Raw genomic sequence first — 23,112 nt, forward strand, 5'->3', positions numbered from 1 at the left:
AATTGTACATTATCAAATGATAAGAGTTAATAATTTGCCTTGATCTATTTTTTTATTTCTAAAAATGTTCTATAATTTGTCTGAAATTTATTTTGAATTTATATTTTTTCTTTGTCGTTTGTTCAAACGTATAGAATTAAAAGTTTATATTTTTTTTACTTACAATAAAAATAAAATTTTTTATTTTATTTTACGGTAAAAATTTAGCTTTCTGTTGTAATGATTATTACAATGAGTTTCAATAACATGTAATGAGTAATGAGCGATTTGGTTTATTATCCAGGAAAAATTCAAATGATGAACTAAGATCACTTCATTTCCAGAAAGAATCGCATTTAAAAAAAAAATATATATATATATATATATATATATAAATATTTTTTTTTCCAATTTATGTTTCAACATCAGTTTAACAAGTAAGTGTAACAAATGAAATGTGAATAATTATTTCGATTACTGATATCTTCTTTACTTAAAGAATAAATGAAGATTAATATACTATTTTTAAACATTGAGTTATTAGACGTTTTAAGTTTTAAACATTCACTAAAATGTCACGTTCTCAAATATTTTTATCTTATTGCTATGTATGAAAACTTGTCACTTTTATTCCATTCGAATTACTTATAAATAATTCAAGTATATTATTATTTATAAATCTATAAAAAGTTTAAACCTTTTGAAAATCTTCGTATTTTAAGTCGCACAAAAAAAAAATAGTTGACTTTTTGTTGAATTAAAGTTAACAATTGGTTTTACATGATGACAAATTGTCACCTTAAATTTGACAAAAAGTCAACAATTTTATTTTTTATTTAAATATTTTTTTCAAATATTTCAACTGCGCTAATATCAAATGCGCGCGCATATTTTAAAAGTTAGGTTATTATATTTATCGCCACGATTCATAATAAATGATTGTTGTAAAAAAAATAATATTTTATAGATTTTAATATAAATAATAAAAAATTAATTCATAATAATTTACATGCTTAAATAATTAAATATGGGTGAAATTGTTGATCTTCAAAGTATAGAAAACGACGGTTAATTTTTTTCTATAATCACAAACAATATTTTTTGTATGAATCTATTTAATAATTAAAATTTTACATATTTTAGATTTTTTGAAACAATTTTTAGACCCGAAAGCTCAAATAAATGATACCAATAAGTTGCTCACTGTTGCTCAACAGTTAAATAAATTTGGAAAAGGTATATTTTTATCACAAATTATAACTAACAATATTAAATCTGACAGCTGTATTAATGTATTTATTTGTCAATTAGCTTTAGAGATATTAGATGCTGAGTTACATCAAATAGTTCTTACAAATCATGAAGATTTATTGTCTCAAGTAACATGGGTTGAAAAAATAGAAGGCGTTCTATCTGTTATGCAAACTCACGTTCAAGTAAATTTATATATTAAATATAATATTAATTATTTATCAGAAATTATAATATTAAATATTTATTATAGAGTTTGCTGTCATCAGTAGAACGGTTAAGGGCTAAAATAATTGAGCCATTCAATAAATTAGAATCACAAACAATAATCCTAACAAGACTCCATGAAGCGTCAAATCTGTTGAGAAAGGTCGGCCGAGTTCAACATTTATTGCATTCACAAAAACTAGATTCACAAATAAATAACGCAACACAAAGCTCTGAAATAATAAAAGCAGCTAAGAGTATTCATGAACTTGAGCAACTGATGTTTGATGATGATTTAATAGGATTAAATTTAATAGCTAATGATCAACAAGCTGTAAAATCTCACAAGCTAACGGTTAAAAAGATAGCAACTACTACATTGTCACAGGGATTAGAATTCTCCGATAATGTTAAAGTTAGTACAGCACTTCAGGTATTTGAAAATTTAGGAATTTTATCTAAAGCCATTGAGAAAACTGAAAAATTAGCACTATCAGAAATAGAAAAAGTTGCTCGAGAAGCTTTAGATGTCTCATTACCAACTAATCAAGATTTAATAAAAAGAGGTGGACCTGGTAGAGCGGCATTACCATCACCAGGTTCGTCTGGAAATCTTCGTGTACGTCTTTGGGAAAATCTTGATCGTTTACTTCAAGATACATTGTACACCCAATGCATACAAATTGAATTTCTTGAAAGAATTTTATTAGAGCACTATACTAAAGAATTTGAAGGTTTATCTCAATCATTTTGGAATAAAATAATAACACTATTAGCTAAAATATTTATTGAACGTTCACAAGCATCGTCTTTTATAAAACAAGCATTAGAAGGCGAGTATCCAAAATTTTTACGTGTATTTTTGGATTTAAGGAAACGTTTAAAAGAAAAATCGCAGTTAATTGGTACATATACAATAAGTAAAGATATTTTATCACCATTTGAAAATGCCTATTTGTCACGTTCTGTTTCACGATTATTGGATCCAGTTCATACAATGTTTTCGGGTGATGCTTCACCAAGTCAAGATGAAATAGATAGTTTAATAAGAACAATTACAAGTGAAATAAGTGTTTCACTGGTTGATGAAAATCTATCAACAGTTGTTGCACGTAATGTGGGAAAAGCTATAAGATTATTTTGTTTAAAATGTGAACAAGGTTTAATAACCAGCGGTGAAGCTAGCCAAGTTATTGACTCACCAACATCTGGACAATTGACTAATATTATATTAGCTAATTTATTATATTATCTTGCAACACAAATGAATCGTGTTGTCGCTAATTTAGCGGGTAGTTTACCACAAGAAGGTGCTGTTATTATTGCTAATGCTCTTGAGGATACTAATTCATTGACTAAAAATATACTAGCTCCACTTATAGCTTCAATTACTGATGCTATTGAAAGTATTATATTGACAATGCATGATGACCCTGAATTTCGAGAGTATGTTTAATAAATATTATCGCGTTACTAATTTTAAAAGGACTTATATTTTCATACGTCCTTTTGGCTTTAGGAAACTTTCTAAACCCAAAAAGGCGTATCGTTTTTTTTTCATTGCCAATCGTTTTGTAGACTTATTTTATAGCTAAAAATTGACAAAAAAAAAAATTTTTCAGCTTTAGAATAAGTCTACAAGATGATTAGCAATAAAAAAAAAAATATATGCCTTTTGGATTTTAAACTTGATGACTAAACCAAAAGGGCGTATAAAAACATAAGCCTTTTTGGAATTAGTGACGCGATTTATTATAATAATTAAAATAGAATAAAATAATTCTAATATTTATATATTTTTTTAGTCTTAATAGTCCTCAGATTCGTGAAATTGGATGTTCACTTTATATAAAAGAATTACAAGGTTTCATCATGCGGACAGTTAGTACATTCCTTGCGCCTTATAAAAATCAAACGATTGTAATTGAATGGTAAGTTTATTTATTAATTATTCATCAGATAATTGCAATTATTAAAAATATAAAATAATTAATAATTTAATATTGCAGCTGTAATGCTGTTGCTTCAAGATGTATTGAATTTTTTGTCCGTCATGCCTGTTTAATACGGCCACTAAGTGAATATGGCCGAGCTAAACTAATTGTTGACTTTGCTCAGGTTTTAATTTAATATTTTTATTTGCTATTTATTTATATTTAAATTTCTATTATAATGATAGTGAGGTTTAAATAATAATAAACAATTATGACATGACTAGATGGAAGTCGCTGTTGCTCCATTGTGTCGAGGAGGTCAATTAGGAATGTTAGAACAACAGCAATATCGTACGCTGAGAGCTCTTAAATCTTTGCTAACCCTGGGCCCGGAAAAAATGGTTGAAAAAGTTGTGGAGATGAAAGGTGAAGGTGGTGTACCACCTTCACTTGTTCTTCTTCATCTTTTTTCAGGTGCTCCGCCTGAATTACAATCTCCACATCAGGTAAATTTTTTTATTATTTATAATTTATATTTTATACTATTATTCATTTTTAAAATTAAATTTTAGAGCGCTGGATGGTCAATAAGTCGATTATCACAATGGTTGGACAATCATCCAAGTGAAAAAGACCGGCTGACATTATGTACTGGAACTTTGCAACGTTATGAATTAATTATTAGACAGCGAAATCTTCCCTCGTTTCATCCACTATTTCCTTTAATGATGAAGCTAGTAAATTTAAGTGATAACACCACATAAATAAATAATTTTATCAAAATATGTAAATATTAACATTATTTTTATTGATTATTAGTTAATAAGTAACGTATTTATTATAACTGATTTAAATAAATTTTTTTATTATAAATCACACAAAAGTAATTATAATTTTTTAAAATTTTTACTGGATAATTATAATAAAAATTTAATTATTAGTATTTATAAATTCAATAATTATTTTATTTTTATTGAATAATGAAATCATAAACTAAATGACACAGTAGACATATTGAATATCGCCACTATACTATTGAGAATTTTATATTTGTTATTTTATCAGTCATCAGTTTTTTTTTTTTTTTTTTTATGGCAATTTAATTAATTAAAGTTAATTTGTTAATGAAAATTATTAGAATAATGATTAATTTATTTAGAGATGAAATGAAACTTAAATTGCTAATGTTTGAATTGCTCAATACATTTAACTACGATAAAATAATTAACTTTTATATTTAATCATTTTTTTGAAATTAATGAACAATATCAAAGATGTTTTTTAATTACTTTTGAAATCCATAATTTTACATTTTTATTTAAAAAATAAACGACTATTCAAGTATTTTGAGCATTTATTACAACTTACGACTGAGATTTTTAATAAATGTTTAGATTAAAGAATAATAATACTTTTTTCATGACTTATATGATTGAATATAATTATAATTATATTCTATCGTTGATAATTTATTATTATTAATTATTAATCTAATATTTTTTTTATAAAAGAAGTCTTTGATAAAAATATTCCTGTCATCACAATAACAGTAAGGAGAATTGTCCAATTAGTTTTTTTCTTTAATTCATTAGATCCAATGTAAGCTGCTGGTCGATTACTACGATTATTTTTTTCAATCTAAAAATAATTTCAAGTTAATAAATTCACATCTCTTTTATAGTCAAAATATTTACGAATTTAAAAAAAATAAACTTTGTACCTTTTCAGCATACTCTAATATTTGTTGAAAATCTTTTTTAATGTGAATCAACTTTTCTTCAGCAGCTTCAAGTTCTTTTACACAAGATTCATTATTTGTAAGGATCTTATTATTTTTACCACTAAAAAAATTATTTTTCATAAAACAAAAACTTGATCCAATAATACTGAGTTGTCGAGCAACATTTCCTAAAGAAATAACTCCATCGAATAATCTAAAAAATATTTTTAATTTAATTTATCAGCGAGTGATGTATTAAATAGTTTTATCAAATTTTAATACTGACGAAAGAGTTGAAAATTTTTTGATTATTTTAACAGTATTTGAAGATTTCCATTTAGACGAATGAAACTTAATTAAACCGTTTATAAATTGTTTTCTATGATACTGTATATCCATTCCTAATCTAATAAGATCTTCTTCAGTCAATTGTAAGAATGTTTTTACATTCATGCCTTTAAAGGACTGACGATATCTTTCTAAATTTAATGAGTATAAAATATTTGCAATATCACAATCAATATATTCGGGATCAGGATCTGTAATATTTGTAATTGCATCTTTCCAGTCTGTTATTTTTGCAACCGGACAAAAATTTTCAATCTCATCATCTTCGAAATCCAAAATTTGCAAAATCTACAAATAAATGAGTTTAAAAAAAAATTATCTTTGAATATAAAAGTGAAAGATAGTTGTATTGAAAATACAATTACTTCTTCATAGTTTTTGGTTACAGCAATATCTTTAACAGTCAAATTACGTCTGTCTACTGTTACTACTGACGCTTTTGCTTTCATAAGTACTTTTAAAACTTCTGGCTTATTAGCACAAACTGCATAAAATACAGCCTGAAAATAAATATATTATTAATAAATAACCTATCAATTCAAAAATTTTTTTTAGAATTGTTACCGTTCGCCCATCTTTATCACACGCTTCAATATTTTTAACATTCTTCATAAGCTCCGAAATAATTTCAGGTTCTTTAGATTTACAAGCGAGCATCAATGGCGTTTGTCTATTAAAGATATAGTAAACTATTAAAATATTTATATAACAAAAAAAAATTTGAATCATTGTAAACTTCTTACAAATCTTTACTAATAGCATCCGGATCAGCTTTGGCTTCTAGTAAAATTTCAATACATTCTAAAGTTTGCTCTGTGGTTCCTTTAGTTGAATCACATACTGCCATCAGTGGAGTATATCCATCTAAATAAATAAATTGATTAATTTAAAAAATAAAGAAATAGATTCAAACTTTTTTATCACAGATTTTGAGTTATACCTTTATGAAGATTTGGATCAGCTCCCGATTTTAATAAATGCTCAATAACTTCTGGTAAGAGTGCAGAAGAAGCATATAATAACATAGTCCATCCGCTAAATAAAAATTCATTAACATCATTTCCATCTAAACAATAAAAATCAAAATATTTTGTATTTAGCATGAGGAGTATATGTATTTTTTTTTTTTTTGTTTATGAAATAAAAGTTACATTTAAGTGACCTTGAAATTAGTAGACAATTAACAATTTTCGGATTTTTTTTAACAAATCAATTACAAAAAAAAAAAAAAAAAAAAAAAAAAAAAAAATTATGCACATGTAGAAAATTTTAAAAACTATAAGTGCAATTTTTAAAAATGTTTTTTTTTATAGTTTATCGTTTTGAATAAATTCCAAAAATTATTAGACGTCGGTGAAGTTCTGTATCATACATGAAATTAGTTAAAATTTACGTACGATTTATATAATCATCAATAATATCAATGTCTCCAGTCATACAAGCATTGATAACTTTGAATTGACGATCTTGATTTTCATTTCGCTCTAAAGTTTGGGTCTCCCATTCATTCAAATCACGATCTTGAGTTTTCTGAAAAAACTTTTCCACATATGACAATTTTAAAATTATTTTTGATAATAAGGAATATTTAATGAACATACTTTACTTGTCCTTATATTATTTTGCACACAAGTTAACTCTTCATCAGAAGAATCTGATAATCCGGCAGGCCTATAAGCAGCCATTATCTTGTTTGAATTATTATTACAATTAATGTTTATAATTAATTTGTAATTTTTTAAATTATCTATCCTTGTAACAATTGTTTATTATATTTATCAATTATATACATATTTCTAATCAGAGTATACTTTTTTTATAAATTATTTTCATGAACGTACCAACGGTCAACGTGTTGTTTGTTTACAGTTACAAATTACATATGCCGGTTAGTTGTGAAGTTAGCTACTTTTTAAAACTGCGCGCACATTTTTTAGTTTAGACAATAACATACAGTTCTGATTCCCGTGGATCATTATTTTCAATCTAAATGAATAAATTATTTTATTTAGGAATAGTATTTTATTAATCATTTAAATGAATCATTTTAATCTATATTATATGCGAAGCATTAGAGTATGCTTTACGATCGAAAAATTCTGTTTGCCTCTTTTTAAATTTTTTTTTCGAAAATTACTTTTAGAATCTTCCAAAAAATTCTCGATTTTTGTCGAAAATATTAAAGAAATTCTAGGATCTTTTGATGACTCCGGAAAATCATACAATTTTCTGGATTATTATACATAATTAACTGTAAGAATAGAACCCTGGACAGAAAGTCGAGGCATAATTTATATTAGGATTTTTGAAAATGTTTATTTCTATAAATTTCTGGTACAATTATATTTTTCCAATACATCACCCACAGAAGATACGAGGATGAATCAGAAATACGTCGACTTGTATCGGTGATAAATTTAACAATAGCCAGGAAATATTTATCAATTCTTATGATTCATTTTTATATTTTGATACACATAGTAAGTGAAAGTGTCTCACATATCTATTAATTTAAAAATTGTCGATTGATCAAGTTATTAATTAGTGTTTAAATAAAAAATAAAATAAAACGTTTCAGTTCATTCTTCCTAAATAACTAGACTAAAAAAATTAACAAAAATAATTCAATTTTTTAACAGATTTTATTTTTAATTCTTCTGTCTTTATTTCTCGATAATAGTCCATATAAAAAAAAATTAGCAATGAGTTTCAATCAGTTGTCCGATCAAATTAAAAAAAGAGTATTTTCAAATCTTGAACCAGAAGAACTTCTAAGATTACGTCGAATGGACAGTAGTTGGAAAATTATTATTGACGATTTAAAAATTTGGAAAAAGGTGTGTTCGATAGGCGAAATAAAACCATGGAAAAGTCAATTAATTAAACTACGATATCCCTCTCTAAATAGTGATAAGTACAATGATTTAAAAGATAAACAGTGGAAAATAATTTTTCTATTGTACAAAAAATGGCGTCAAGTATTTCGTGTCAATAAATATGAAATTGTTAAATTTGGGGTTCCTCAAGAAAATATTCCTCATGAATTGGTGGAAGCCAGTGATGTAAAATTTTCTTATGATTTATTAGGTAAGATAAATTTTATTCTATATTCTTTCTTAATTAAATCGTTTAATTTCAATGCTCAACTTTTACTCATTTAATCACAAATTTATGTAAACTTTTCATATCACCAAAAAAAAGTTCAATAAAAATTAATATATGACTAAGCAAACCATAAATGACTAGAGAATATTGTAATTCTTTACTTCCATCAACATAAGTAAAAATTATAGTCTGTAATTTTTTACTTATGACAATTTTTCTATGATTCAATAGTTTTTACTTATGCTGTAAGTAAAAATCACCGTATATTCTAAGCGTTAAATTGCTTAATCTTATAACAATTCTTACTGACCTTTGTTTTCCGTTATACTTTTATTAACAGATTAAAAATATCTTTCAGCTGATCATTTTGCTATGGGAATGAATTGTGTTGGAATAAATTGTTTATTTCAGAGACTCGGTTTCACACATACGTTTAAATTTGAAGAAAATGCTGATACCGATATTCGATTAGATGATGATGAGATCAACTCGCATGGTTTCAATTATTTTATTGAAATTAAAATTTGGATGACTGGTCAATAAAAAAAATTTATCAATTATTTAATTATTCATAGTAACATATATTGTAATTTAATGTAATCAAATGTTGTAGGTACTGGAAAAGTAATTTATGTTATGTATTTTCGCAATCAAATTTTATTTTGGGACGTAATGAGAAAAACTAAAATTCCAACACCACGTATTTTTTTTCAAGATATACGAAAATCATTACATTTACGGTAATATATATATATATATATATATTGAATAATACATACTTATTGAATATATTCGCATGCTTATTAAATTTCTATTATTTTATTCTTTATAATAAGACGGGGAACCGATGAATATTTTTACATCATAAATACTTGGGGTGAATCATTAAACGTTCTTAGATTGGAATACGTTGAAAATGAAATAACTACAAGAGAAATATTAATAATTAATTACAGAGATAATGATTTCTTTGAATTTATTGATTTTTATGCAGAGGAGAGAAAAGTATGTATATTAATAATTATTAAAATATTTTTAAAAATTCAGTAATTTGAGAAAAAAATTCTAGAAAATTGTAAAAAATGAATTTCCATTCTATTGATAAAATCGCGTTGAAATGATAACAGCGATAGTAAATATCAATATATATATATTTATTGGTATATCATAAAAAAATAACTAAGCATATTTCATGATTGGAGAGAGTGAAGACGATGGGTGAAGGGTTATAATTAATTAATTATTTAGCAATTAAATACCAGGATATTTTATTCTATCACTCAACCAAGGAGCCGAATCGGACCGTCGCGTGGCTAGTATGAGAATTTATTACATCTGGTAAAATTATAATTATCAATTATGTCTATTTTGTACCGAGCGGAAGTACTATATAGACTATCCCGTCTGTTGACTTGCATAGCTTAGGATAGGTCCGGGATTTTTAAGTGAGAGGAAAATATATTGGTCGGTGAATATGGGCCCTGGAGGTCCCTGCTCTTAACGTCTATCTCTTCCGGTATATACACTGGCTTATGAATGTTAGAGTGAGAAAGGCATATTTAATAAAAGTTACATATATATGTGTTCTTATATTAATAAAAATACAATTTTAACTTACTATTAGACTGGAAGTGGTTTACAATTTGTTGATTATAAACTCTTACAATTCACCATTTTGAATTTATTATCAGCGATTGAATAATTATTATTATTGTTTATTTGTTTGTTTGGTTGTTTAATTCATGTTAGAACCCTGCACGGTGGCTCTGGGATTTTATTATTGCAGCGGAGTTAAATATTTCGTTCAGATTCAAAGCTACTGGGGTATCGAAAGGATGCACTTCCCAACAAATTGAATACAAACGCGAATATATAAATTGAACTTCGGTTTTCGATTTAGGAATCCGAATGACTATAGGCGATGGACCGTCACGAGACCGATGAGCCTAAGTTCGGTGAGTCAAATTAACCGTGATTTTTGCAGGTTTTTATCTTGGTATTTAGCTAAGGAGTCCAATTGCCAAGGTGGTAGACCGTCAAGTGTACGATTAAAATGAAAACTCTAAATCGCGGTACTAATCAGATTTACGTCGTTAAAACTAACTAGATTTTGAACTGGTAGAGATTTGGAGTTAGAACCAGCAATGGTTATCTCTGGTTATAGCGATTGACTTTAATTAAAGATTATATTTTTGCATTATAACAACTATAGAAACAAAGCTAAGAGGAGTAGTAAGCGGATGCACTCCCCTATCTTTGACTAAAGGTTAAAACAAAAATAATAGAATCAAATTCTGATTTGATCTAGGAGTCCGAATGCCTAGACCGTCAAGAGAACGAATATTTTAATTTTCACTCGATGAGTAACTCGCAGTGTGTTGACCGATCGTGAACCGACAAGGGTTACACTTTGATATCTAGTGACTGACTGGCAATTTTTTCAGCAGTTTTTAAATTTAGGGCACAGGTATGGCTAATAGAGTAAACAAAAACATAATGCGTGAGTATGCCAGATTCAAAGGTGATCCTATGCAACAAAAACATGTGATATTGAATAATCCGGTTATAGATCCAGTATTAGTAACGGTTTCCAAGAATCTTAGAAAGGAAAATGCGCCTCGAAATTATCAGTTTTCATGATCTTTAATCTGCTTGTATTGAAATTAGGCAAGAGGCAACGCTGGAGGTTTCGCAAAGGGATATAGGTCATCTAGCTCGTAAAATTTTATGACCACGGAATTAGTTATAGGTGCTTAGTGCACAGTTGCAGGTACCCCAGGTAGAGTGTATCATTGTTTAGTCATTTTTAGGCTAAAAAGTCCCTTTTACAGTTTATTTTTTTAATGTAAAAAAAATATAAAGTTTTTTAATAAATTCAATTATTATTTTTTTTTTCTTTATGTTACAGATAATGATAATTCATAAAACGAGAAATATAGAAAATACCTTATTGCTAACAACCATTGTTGAAATTTCAGAATCACAACTTTTACCAGTAAATATTAGTGCTTATGATACCCATACAGCAGCTTCGAAAGTGATAAATGAAATTCAGGAGTATAAATTTATTATTCCATGTATGAATGTCGTAATAGCACATGCAACTGACAATAGTATGTAACTTCTATAGTTTATACATATGTATATTAGTGTTTAAAAAAAAAATTTTTGTTTCTAATGGTCTCAAGAGCTGGTTTTAACTATAAAACAAATCCTCCTAAAAGATCAGCTCGAAATCTCGATCCTACTAAGAGCTCAACGAATATTCATTTTTCCATTTAAATTGCATGTAAATAATTTTTTTTTTTTTTTAAATATAAAAGTATTGAAAAATTTTTTTTGTGAAAATATAATTCCTGATGACCGAAAAAAATTATTGTGCAAGTTTGCCCTCGCGGACTTGGAATCACTGTGAAATCACAGTGAATTCACTTTCACCGTGAGTTTACGGTGTGTTTACGGTGAATTCATAGTGAATTCACAGTGATTTTGTGCCATTTTGTCATTGTGATTTAGTAGTGATTTCACTGCGAGTTTACAGTGAATTAATGGTGATTTCACCATGATTCTACAGTAAATTTATGGTGATTTCACCATGATTTCACAGCAAACTATGGTGATTTCACTATGATTTTACAGTGATTTCACTGTGATTTCACTGCGAGTTTACAGTGAATTAATGGTGATTTCACCATGATTTTACAGTAAATTTATGGCGATTTCACCACGATTTCACAGTAAATTGATGATGATTTCACCATGATTCCACCGTAAATTTGTGGTGATTTCACCATGATTCCACCGTAAATTTGTAGTGATTTCACCATGATTCCACAGTAAATTTCTGGTGGTTTGACTATAGTTTTATGGTGATTTTAAATTATCAGAAAAAAAGTTGTTCAAGCATTCTTCGAAGTTTGAAAAAGTCTTATAAACTCGGAATAACTTTTAATTTGACGTATAAAGTCAGAGTAATTCCAAGATTTCGGACTCTTTCAGAAGAGTTATTCTGAGTTGATAGAACTCTTAGTAGAAAATTTGTGCAGCTGTCAAAAGAGTCATTTAGAGTTTTTTAGAAAAATTATTGATTTCCTTAACACGTATTTTTTTTTGTACTTTGACAAAAATTGTTCAAGAAAACATTAATGTCATAGTGTAATACAAGATATCCCTGTATTACTATCAAAAATGGATTATCATCTCTCTGCTAACATTCAGCGAGTAACGCATTCCATGAATGCCTCAAGATCAGAATTTATAACTTCTGAAATGAGTATCTTACTAGGGACACTACAAAAGGTGCCCTGGCGGATTTAAATCACCCTGGAAACACTTTGGGAGTGGAAACACGGTGGAATCACGGTGGATCCAGGGCGGTTACATGGTGGGTTTTTTGTCATTTTATCACCGTGATTCTACGGTGTACCTACCGTAATTCCACGTACACCGCGTAATCACCGTGGATACACCGTGGAATCTCGGTGAATACACCGTGGAATCACGGTGGGTACACCGTGTGACCATTGTGAAAACACCGTGTAACCACCGTATATACACGGTGGTAAAATGGCACAAATCCACCGTGTAACCACCCTGGATCCAGCGTAATTCCACCGTGTTTCCACTCCCAGGGTGTTTCCAGGGTGATTCAAAACTGTTAGGGAAAACTCGTAAATCATCTATCTGAAAAATTAGAGCAATGTATATTCTTAAATGAAATTTAATTCCCTGCAAAAAATCTTTTCTAGTAAATTGACGTAAAACGAGCCGTTTCCTTGTAACCGTGCCTTAAACATTGATTTGTTTTTTAAATTCTTTGTTTCTATTTTGGATTTTTGTAACTACTAGAAATATTAAAATTTTTTTTCATCAAGATAGATATTCTTGAAGAAAATTTCATGCTCTACACAAAAGGTCTCTTAACAATTTTTGCTAAATTCACTCCTTTAAAAGTTATTCAAGGTTATTGAAGTTGTTTTGATTCAACTTCAACCTTGAATAACTTTCGAGATTATGGTGCGGCACCACACTGGTTGCTATTCAGAACCTGACTGAGTCGTGTGTGAACATCACTCAGTGCGGTGCTAACTCCAATTTTCTTTCATTTTTTTAGAACCGTACTGAGTAGGGTGCAGAACAGTTACCACTCGGGTTCTAATCTTTCCGTGATACTGCTGCTTTTTGCGAGCAATTGCACACGTCCTCTCTCTCTTCTTCTTCTCTTCTCCACGAGCTTCGCTTCCGAAAATTTTATTTTTTTTTTCCGCATATTTTTTTCTTTCTCTTTTTTTTTTTCTTATTTATTCCTACACTTATACATATTTTTTATTGTATTATTTTGCACACCTCAAGCGCGAAAGCGCTGAGGGTGCTTTATGAACGGTTTTTTTTTTAACTTAGTAATTTCTAATTTTTTTTTTTTATTTTAATTTTTGTCACTCGTCACACTACAAAAAAGTTGTCGAGTGTTTTCGTCGTATACAGCTAACAGAAAAAAACTTATGAAGCTATAAACTATAATAAATAAAATAACTTAATGTTTTTATTATATTAAACATTTTTTTGAGAAAATTTTAGGTTTTTTCTTGCTTTCATGAGCATGCACGTCATTTTAATTTAAAACTGATGTATTTTGAAATAACTTGTTTAATTCGTTTTATTGATTATATTATTAAAAATTAATTTACAATTTTAAAATGTTAAAATTTTTTTTATTCTTAAAACAGAACTTTTTTTTAATTTAAAAAAAAAAATCGAACGAAAAAATTTTTAATTCTCAAAAAAAGATTTTACTTTCGAAATTTATACGGAAAAAAGTAAGATCTCAGAAATATTTTTAAAACACCTGACTGATTATATTTAGTATATAGATTCACCGTTTAAACATGTACATGTAATAAAACCCGGAAATGAGTGTAAAAACTGTATACCTTAAGTTGTTAAATGGGCTATCGTTTAAAGCTTCACAACTTTTTTTCTGTTACTTGTACGAAGAAAAACCTTTAGAACTTTTTTGTAGAGAATTAAATTTACTAAAAGATTATGTACTTCGATTAAAAAAAAAATATTTTTCAATACTTTTATTTATAAAAAACAAAAATAAAAAAATTATCACATGTAATTCATATGGGAAAATGAATATTTGTTGAGATCTTAGCAGGATCGAGATTTCGAGTTACTCTTTTAAGACCATAAGACTTGAAGAAAAAGAAATGCTAATATACTGTATATATATTTATTTATTTTGTAATTATATTTAAAATTTACAGCAAGAAAATTCATTGTTCAAATATCACGTTTTGACGAACGTAATAAACATATTGCAAAACTTAAACATTATAAAATACCAAGGAGCATCATATCTCATAATTTTGAGATTACTTCTATAGCGTTATATTACAATCATCTTTTTGTCGCTACATCAGCAAGTAATTATTGACTCATTTGATAAACTAATTTTATTATAAATTTGTACTAGCTTGCATTTAACCAAAAGTATGGGAAATAATAAAGACTAAGAATAGTTTTTTTTACAAAAAAAATCTTTTGAATCGCACGTGTAAAAAAAATTGTTGAAAAAAGGTTGAAAAACCGTTGACTATTTCAAACTTTGAAACGTGACAAACGAATTTTTTTAAAAGATTTTTAAACTTCTAGTAATATAAAGGAAAAAAAATTGACCTAATATTATAAATTAACGTTTTTAGACTCTTTTGTAAATTTTTTTGAATCTCCATTAGAAGTGATAAATTTTGTCATTTTTGACAGTGCGAAATAGGTCAGAGAAGCTGTTTTCAAGCTATTTCTCAACGTTTTTTTAAATAATATTTTAATAGTATTAAGTCAATCAATGATTTTTCCCTTGAAATTTCAAAAGTTTAAAAAACATTTAAAAAAAGTTCGTCGTGTCACGTTTTGAAGTTTAGAATGGTCAACGCTTTTTCAACCCATTTCTTTACACAGGCGGTTGTCTTGTTTCTCGCGCATACACTGTAAAAAATCGGGAGTGAATCCGGATTTAATTTCAATCCGAATTGGCTCCGCCACTCGGAATTCCGAAGTTTTGAAAAAAATTACTCCACATTCGGAGTGAATTGGGAGTTTTTTAACGAAGTGATTTCGGAGTGACGTGGATTTTATTTCACTCTGGTCCGGAGTTTTAACATTTAAATTAATTTAAATTTAATAGAAATAACATTTTTATACAAAATCATAAATAATTAATTCCAGTTTTACAACGGGGGTAAATCCAAGTGGTGTAGGTGTTAAAATTTTCGGTGTTAAATTTCAACACCGAAACCGGTGTGAAAATAACGCCGTCGCCGGTGTAAATATTCTTTAACGGTATTAAAAAAATTTACCGGTGTTAAAATATTTTCCTTTGTAAATATTTTTGCTTGCTCGATCACTACAGTTAAACAATGTGCGTGTGTGTGCATATCAGCTGTTCTGCAAAACTCCTTTTCGAGGTGAATTTCACTCCGGAGGGATTAAATTAATAAAAAATCATCTACTCCGCGAAAACTCCCCTTCGGAGTGAATTTCACTCCAAGGGGAGTTAATAAGTAAAAATTCATTCACTCCACGTTTACTCCGCATTCACTCCGCAAATTTTTCAGTGTATATTTATATTAATTTAAAAACTGTCTTCACAAGTGGTTTATTTACTCTCATTCTTTTCTTACGCATATGATATTGTTATTACTTTCGATAATAGTTAAGTTTTAGATTTTTTTTTTTTTTTTTTCAGATAAATTAATAATTTTTAAATTAAAAAATCTACAGCATTTGTCATATTTAAATTTTAATTATATTAAAAAGAGAATAATGACCATCGAAACAACAACTAATGGATTCCAAATAACTAAACACAAAAATATTATTGTTATTTTATTAGCATCTTCGTCTTCTCAAGTTAGTTTCTTACTCTGTGATCTACCATTTTAATTTCTTAAAATACAAACATTATCTACTATTATGTAATCATTGTGCAAATAAATAATAAGTTAATACTAAATTTATAATAAATTATCATTTATTATAATAATTATGTAAAGATAATAATGATTAAATAAAAAATTCTTTTTAACGTTTTGTAGTTTTAAGTTTTTCATTACATTCCTTATTTTCAGCGGATATCCCTAACGGAATGCTTTTATTTTGAGATCATTTGGATGCCAGTTTTTCAGTTTTACTGGCTGATAGTAAAATTTGTATGTTATATAAAAACTTTAATTTTAATAAATTATCAATTTTGTAATTATAATTACAAATAAATTATACGATGTCCATGCGCAATACATGTCTATATATAAAGCATGGAACTTGAATCAAACTTTACTTCTCGTTCTACTTCAATTGATTCACTTCGTCAATATAAAATAAACAATTTGATAATAAACTCGCAAGTTCGAATAGTAGTAAAAATAGACCAGTTATGCAGATTAAGCATTTTCGATTCCCCCACTCGGATCCATTGAAATCTCAGAAACGGTGTTGAAATCATGGAATCGGATGAAACTAAGCGGATGGTCATTTTTGACTTTCCATGGTTCAAATATCATTTGAGAGGTTTCTACAGACCCGACATCCTAATATAAGCCAAAGCAAAAATTACTATGGGATTTTTGAAAATTTCTAGCACAATCATGTTTTTTGTACACATCATGCCTAGAAAATACGAGTATGGATCAGGAAGCCGTTGATTTGTCTCGATGATATATTTAACAATGGCCAGGAAGTATCTCTCCATTATTATAACTTACTTTCATATCTTCGTATATAAAGTGACTGAAAGTGTCTCAAGTCGATTGATCAAGTCATTGATCTATATGTCGTAAAAAAATAAATCAATTTCTTCTTTTTGAATAATTAAAAGAAAAAATTAACATCATTAATTTAAGTTCTTCATATTTATTTTATATTTTTACATATTACAGTATTAGCTATTTTTTTGTAAACTTCTCATATAATATTAAATATCAAAAATTCAAAAATGAGCTTTTACCAGCTGCCCTATGAAATGAAAAAAAAAATATTTTCAAATCTTGGACGAAAGGAACTTCGGACGATACGTCAAATAGATAGTAATTGGAAAATTGTTATTGATGATTTAAGAAAGTGGAAAAAAAGATGTTTAGTAGACGAAATAAAACCATGGAAAAATCAATTAATTAAACTACAATATCCTTCTTTAAAAAGTAATAAGTACAATGATTTAAAAGATGAACAGTGGAAAATAATTTTTCTATTGTACAAAAAATGGCGTCAAGTATTTAATTCCAATCATTGTACTATTCATAATTTTAAAATTCCGCAAGAAAATATTCCTCATGAACTGGCTAATAGTAATATCAAATTTCATTATGATTTATTAGGTAAGATAAATGTCGGTTCAATATTCTACTTTAATAACATCATTTTAATTTCAATGTTCAACTTTTTATCATTTAATCATAAACTTAGGTAATTTTTTCATGACGCGAAAAAAAATTGATATATGACTAAGCAAACTTTATAAATGACTTATAAATATAGAGATTTTTTTACTTAAAGCATAAGCAAAATATTATGAAATCTTTATCATTTTTACTGATGCTCTAATTCAAAATCATCGCATTTTCTAAGCGTTTCTAGATTGCTGAATCATATAATAATTCTTGCGGAACTGTACTTTCGGTATAGCTTTATTGAAAGTTTTTTAAATAAATTATTTCAGCTAATCATTTTGTTGTGGGAATAAATCGTATTGGATTGAATTGTTTGTATGCTATTAACGAAAAGATCGATTTAAAACACAAGTTGAAGTTTGAAAATTATGCCGATTCTGATATTATATTAAAAGATGATGAGATTAATTGGTTTAATTTCATTGATCCTATTGAAATAAAAATTTGGATAACCGGTGAATGGAAAAAAAATATTTATTAACTATTCAATTACCTATAAATACAAAGTTTTATTTTGTATATTTAAATATAAATTGAAATTTAATTTAATTTCGTAGGTACTGGGAAAGTAATTAATATTATGTATTTTCGTAGTCAAATTTTATTTTGGGACGTTATGAGAAAAACTAAAATTCCAACACCATCTATTTTTTTTCAAGATATGCGATCATTACATTTACGGTAATATATATGCAAGGATATATATTTATTTTAATTTATTAAACAATATTTATTAAATGTATTTACTTATTAATTAAATTTGGATTGTTCAATTTTTTATAATAAGACGGGGAACTGATGAATATTTTTACGTTATAAATACTTTTGAAAATAAATTAATAAGCGTAATTAGATTGGATTACGTTGAAAACGAAATTACTACAGCAGAGATATTGACAATCAACTTTTGCGCTTCCGAAATACCCGAATTTCTGGATTTTTATGCAGAGAGGAGAAAAGTATGTATATTTATAATTATTATGTGAATTTAATTTCATTGGAATTGCCTTTTGGAGTTTGTTCATTGCGCTTTGGACTTAGAAATTTTCCACAAATACAGTCAATGAAATATCATTGTTATTATTACAATAATTGCTAATAAACAGATTTTGAAATAAATCTTGGATTTATTAAATTCATCGTTGTACCAGATTATTTTTTCAATTTGGAAAAAATTATAAGGCGCTTTCATTAATGAATAAAAATCCCTGTGGAAAAGGTCTTATAAAATCTCATAAAAAAAATTGGCTATGAGAAAACGATCAGTATTTGTCCACGAAAAATCTCAAAAATTCTTATACAATTATTTTCTCATACATGGTGCATCAAAAAAAAATTTTTTTTTAAATTCTCATATAAATCATCAGAATCTATAAGAAACAGAAGCTGTAATATTGTGATTATAAGTATTTATAAGTTTTCGAAAAATGTAAAGTTTACAATTGAGTAGATTTTGGAAATGAATAAGATTGTATGAGACGATTTCTGAAGTAATCATACAAGATTTGATACTGATTAATCAATGTGATTACAGTAATTATCCATATAGTAACGAAAAAATTTATGAGATTGATTAAGGTTTATATGCTTACTTATTGAATTTTTTAGCATGAATTCAAAAAGTATTTATTATGTATACTCAAGAATATTTTTATGAGTATTTATGCCGAAAATCCTTAGCAATCTATTCACGAAAAATCTATGAAATTGAGTCAGTTTATTTATTCATCAAAAATTACTCAAGTAATATTAAATATCAAAGTCATGATGTATTATAGGATATACTATAAGGTACTTGTTGGTCTGTCAAATGACAGAGGATTACTCGAATAAAATCGTATTGAAATTTGGAATATAACACTTCTGAAATAAATGTCTTACCAGGGACACTACATGTCGTAGGCGCGATCTCGTGGCGAGCACCGAACTACTCCCGCTGCTGCTGCTTAGCACCGGTGACTTTCCCCTTCTCCATATCGATCTTTTCTCCCAAAAAATTTTTTCTCTTAGCTTAAGCAACTTTTGTTATTTTGGTCGGAGAATACAAAAATACTTGCGTAAAAAGAATAGTACTTGTTCCGAGAAATTTTATTCTGTTTAACCAAAAAAATGCAATATTGCTACAAAAAAATAATGTATCTTGCACCAAAAAAAAAAAATGGGGCAAGATACATTACTGGGTTTGTAAAAAATCACATAAAAACTTATATTTTCACTCATCTCCGAACAGTTAAAATATTCAAAGTACAAGAAAAAGTGATAATATTAGTATTTCTGATGTAAATTCTTGTAAAAAAAAATGAAGTTAAGCAATTATTTTTAAATGAATCTGATAAAATTAATATTTGATGTGAATGGAAATTATTTATAAAATCTCATAAGTACTCCATAATATTTTATAAGTAATAGCCTTCTAAATAAAACTTACAAAAACTCATAAATCACATAGCTTTTAAATTGAAATTAAATCTTTCAAGTTTTTACAAGTTAATTCGATTATAGATTTTCTTACTAATTCTCATAAAATTTTTATGAGAAAAAGGTCTGCATTTGTCCATGTGATTCCTGATTCAGTCTCATAAAATTTCGAAGAAATACATGTTAAATATTTTCTCATAAAATATGACAAATATTTTATGATATTCAATAAGATATTATCTCCTAGGATAACTCTTACTAAAACTTATAGATTCTGAAAATTTCGTATGAAAAAATAATCTTATTGAGATTTTGTAAGTATTATAACATCGGAATTCGCCTGATCAATTCTTATTGAAAATACATTAGAATAAACTGTAAGAATCTTATATAAGTGAAAGTACTTATTCAATCTCATAATCGTTGGCGGAATTCGAGTCATAAAATCTCATAAATTAAAAAATCTTACTCATTCTTTTAAAAATCTAGTACGGAAATCATGATAGAAAAACATCAAAAGCTTTGACTCATAGATTCTCATAAAAATTCATATGAGAATTTTTTTAAATCTCATAGATATTTTCGAAGCTCATAGATTCTCATAAAAAATATTCAATATCTTATCAGAATTTATGAGAGCTTTTCCACAGGGATATTGATTGAAAAGAATTGAGAAGCGGTCACTCCATGCAAACTGCATATCTATATATACAAACAAAAGAATTGAAATCAATTGAAATTATTGAAAAGAATTCGAATTTCATCACTTTTAATTCTTTTCAATCAATATTTTTAAACAGGGTTACAAGTCAGTTATTTTTTTAAATTTTATTTTTCAGATAATGATAATTTATACATTGTTTGGTCTAAATAAATTAATAACAACAATTGTTCAAATTCCACAATCACAATCATTACCTATAATTATTGATAATTCATTTCAAGAGACTAATACCGCAATAACGGTTTTAAATTATTCTTATAATTATAAGTTTATCATTCCATGTATGAATGTCGTAATAGGACATCATATTGACAATGGTATATACATTTTATTCATATATATATATGGATTTATTTACATAATTTGTAATTGTATTTACACTTTTCACAGGAAGAGAATTTATCGTTCAAGTATCACGTTTTGACGAAAATAATAATCATACTACGTCACTTAAACATTACGTATTACCACAAGATATTATGACTCGTGATTTTTATATTACTTCCATGGCATTATATTTCAACCATATTTTTATAGCTACAGCAGCAGGTAATTATCAACTAAGTACAATTTTATAACAAACTAATTTTATTATAAATTTGTACTTTTGCGTTTGGCCAAAAGTATGGGAAATAATAAACTAACAATAATTTTTTTAATAAAAAAACCTTCCAAATCGGTTAACCGACAATTGTCTCTTGTTTTCTTGAACATATTTATATATTATATATTAATCTATAAAAGTTGTCTTCACAAGTAGTTTATTTTGTCTCATTCTTTTATTACGTATATTATAATGTTTTCATTAGTCATATAATAGTTAAATTTTATATTCGTTTTATTTTCAGGTAAACTAATAATTTTTAAGTTAAAACATTTGCAGCATTTGTTATATTTAAATTTTGATTATCTTAAACCAAAAATAATTGACACTAAAGTATCATCAATAAATGGATTAAAAATAACGAAACATAATAATAGAATTATTATTCTATTAACAACTTTGTCTAGTCAAGTAAATTTCTTATTCTGTAATCTACATCTTTAATTAATTTATTTGCGAGTATATAACGATAGCTTTTTTTTTGTGGCAGAAAAAAATTGCCTCATAGTACTTATTTGGTCATTCTTCAAAAAAATGATTCAAGTAATAACTAAATAATAATTTAATATTTTGATTTATTGGAATTATAAAAAACTTATCAATATCATTAAATAAAAAATTTTGTTTAAATCATTGTGCACAACCATAGTTTCAATTATTGTATTTTTTAATTAAAATTAGCATGCTTAAATCTTCAGAATCAGTGTACTGTTCTCTAAAATAATAAAATATATTAAATATATATATTTAGATTGAGTAAAAGCTATTACCTGTTTTTAGCCTTCTTGACTATTTGTCCTCAATAAAATCGTTTTTTATATATTTTTTTACATCACAAACATTTATAAAATATTTTTGTATAAATTATGGAATAACTGAATTTCATATTTATGCTCATAATAAAAAGAAAAGCCGTCTATTAGAAATAAAAGAAAAAAATAAGTAAATTTGTATAGCAAAATGCTATCAGTAGTAGTCTCCTTTTCATTTTCCATAAAAATAATAACCCTAATAGCCACTTTAGCTTGGAATTGATTGTAACGTGACATCGAAATTGCCTGAAATTTGCTGCCCGAATTTGCAGACAATTTGACAGCAAGAAAATATATATAAGTGTATAACAGACTAGAGGATCAGACTACAATCCATCGATAACGAAAGTTAAGCAGCATCGACGTGGGACATTAATTGAACGAGTGACCTCGTAGTAAAAAAGTAGTCAACGGATAATAATTTTTTTTATTTTTTTTTATTCAATTTTAACCGACATTTATGTTGATGGAGACAATAAATCCTAATTAAATTACTTAATTAATAATTTACAGATATTCAAAATGAGATTCTAAAAATGACTATATTCGTTCATGCATGAT

The 23,112-nt window shown here is 26.9% G+C and overlaps 4 protein-coding genes across 5 annotated transcripts; 3 read left to right on the top strand and 1 right to left on the bottom strand.

Moving 5' to 3' along the window:
* Positions 1-889: 889 nt before the first annotated feature.
* Positions 890-4,219, top strand: LOC130676025 (conserved oligomeric Golgi complex subunit 5). Its single transcript, XM_057481979.1, has 8 exons — positions 890-1,046; positions 1,123-1,215; positions 1,291-1,415; positions 1,484-2,883; positions 3,243-3,368; positions 3,447-3,555; positions 3,656-3,877; positions 3,944-4,219. Exons 1-8 carry the CDS (start codon positions 1,007-1,009, stop codon positions 4,133-4,135), a joined length of 2,307 nt encoding a protein of 768 aa, XP_057337962.1. The 5' UTR covers positions 890-1,006; the 3' UTR covers positions 4,136-4,219.
* Positions 4,220-4,707: 488 nt separating this feature from the next.
* Positions 4,708-7,563, bottom strand: LOC130676048 (ankyrin repeat, SAM and basic leucine zipper domain-containing protein 1-like). 2 transcript variants are annotated; one of them, XM_057482017.1, is made up of 9 exons: positions 7,041-7,563; positions 6,837-6,969; positions 6,380-6,505; positions 6,183-6,303; positions 6,004-6,109; positions 5,805-5,939; positions 5,378-5,727; positions 5,092-5,305; positions 4,708-5,009 (listed from the first exon to the last, which is right to left on the bottom strand). In XM_057482017.1, the coding sequence occupies exons 1-9, from the start codon at positions 7,122-7,124 to the stop codon at positions 4,857-4,859; spliced, it is 1,422 nt and encodes a 473-aa protein (XP_057338000.1). In that variant the 5' UTR covers positions 7,125-7,563; the 3' UTR covers positions 4,708-4,856. The 2 variants fall into 2 exon arrangements, with proteins under 2 accessions (XP_057338000.1, XP_057337999.1); XM_057482016.1 differs by having other exon boundaries at positions 6,837-6,978; positions 7,041-7,472.
* A 391-nt stretch (positions 7,564-7,954) lies between these two features.
* Positions 7,955-16,544, top strand: LOC130676050 (uncharacterized). The gene is made up of 7 exons (XM_057482020.1): positions 7,955-8,526; positions 8,903-9,079; positions 9,158-9,284; positions 9,381-9,549; positions 11,453-11,657; positions 14,814-14,972; positions 16,295-16,544. Exons 1-7 carry the CDS (start codon positions 8,142-8,144, stop codon positions 16,489-16,491), a joined length of 1,419 nt encoding a protein of 472 aa, XP_057338003.1. The 5' UTR covers positions 7,955-8,141; the 3' UTR covers positions 16,492-16,544.
* Positions 16,545-17,310: 766 nt separating this feature from the next.
* On the top strand, positions 17,311-22,232 carry LOC130676049 (uncharacterized). The gene is made up of 7 exons (XM_057482018.1): positions 17,311-17,921; positions 18,263-18,448; positions 18,551-18,674; positions 18,781-18,952; positions 21,251-21,452; positions 21,526-21,684; positions 21,984-22,232. The coding sequence occupies exons 1-7, from the start codon at positions 17,540-17,542 to the stop codon at positions 22,181-22,183; spliced, it is 1,425 nt and encodes a 474-aa protein (XP_057338001.1). The 5' UTR covers positions 17,311-17,539; the 3' UTR covers positions 22,184-22,232.
* The last annotated feature ends 880 nt before the right edge of the window (positions 22,233-23,112 follow it).

Source organism: Microplitis mediator, chromosome 10 (genome assembly GCF_029852145.1).
Source record: "Microplitis mediator isolate UGA2020A chromosome 10, iyMicMedi2.1, whole genome shotgun sequence".
Taxonomy (NCBI): domain Eukaryota; kingdom Metazoa; phylum Arthropoda; class Insecta; order Hymenoptera; family Braconidae; genus Microplitis; species Microplitis mediator.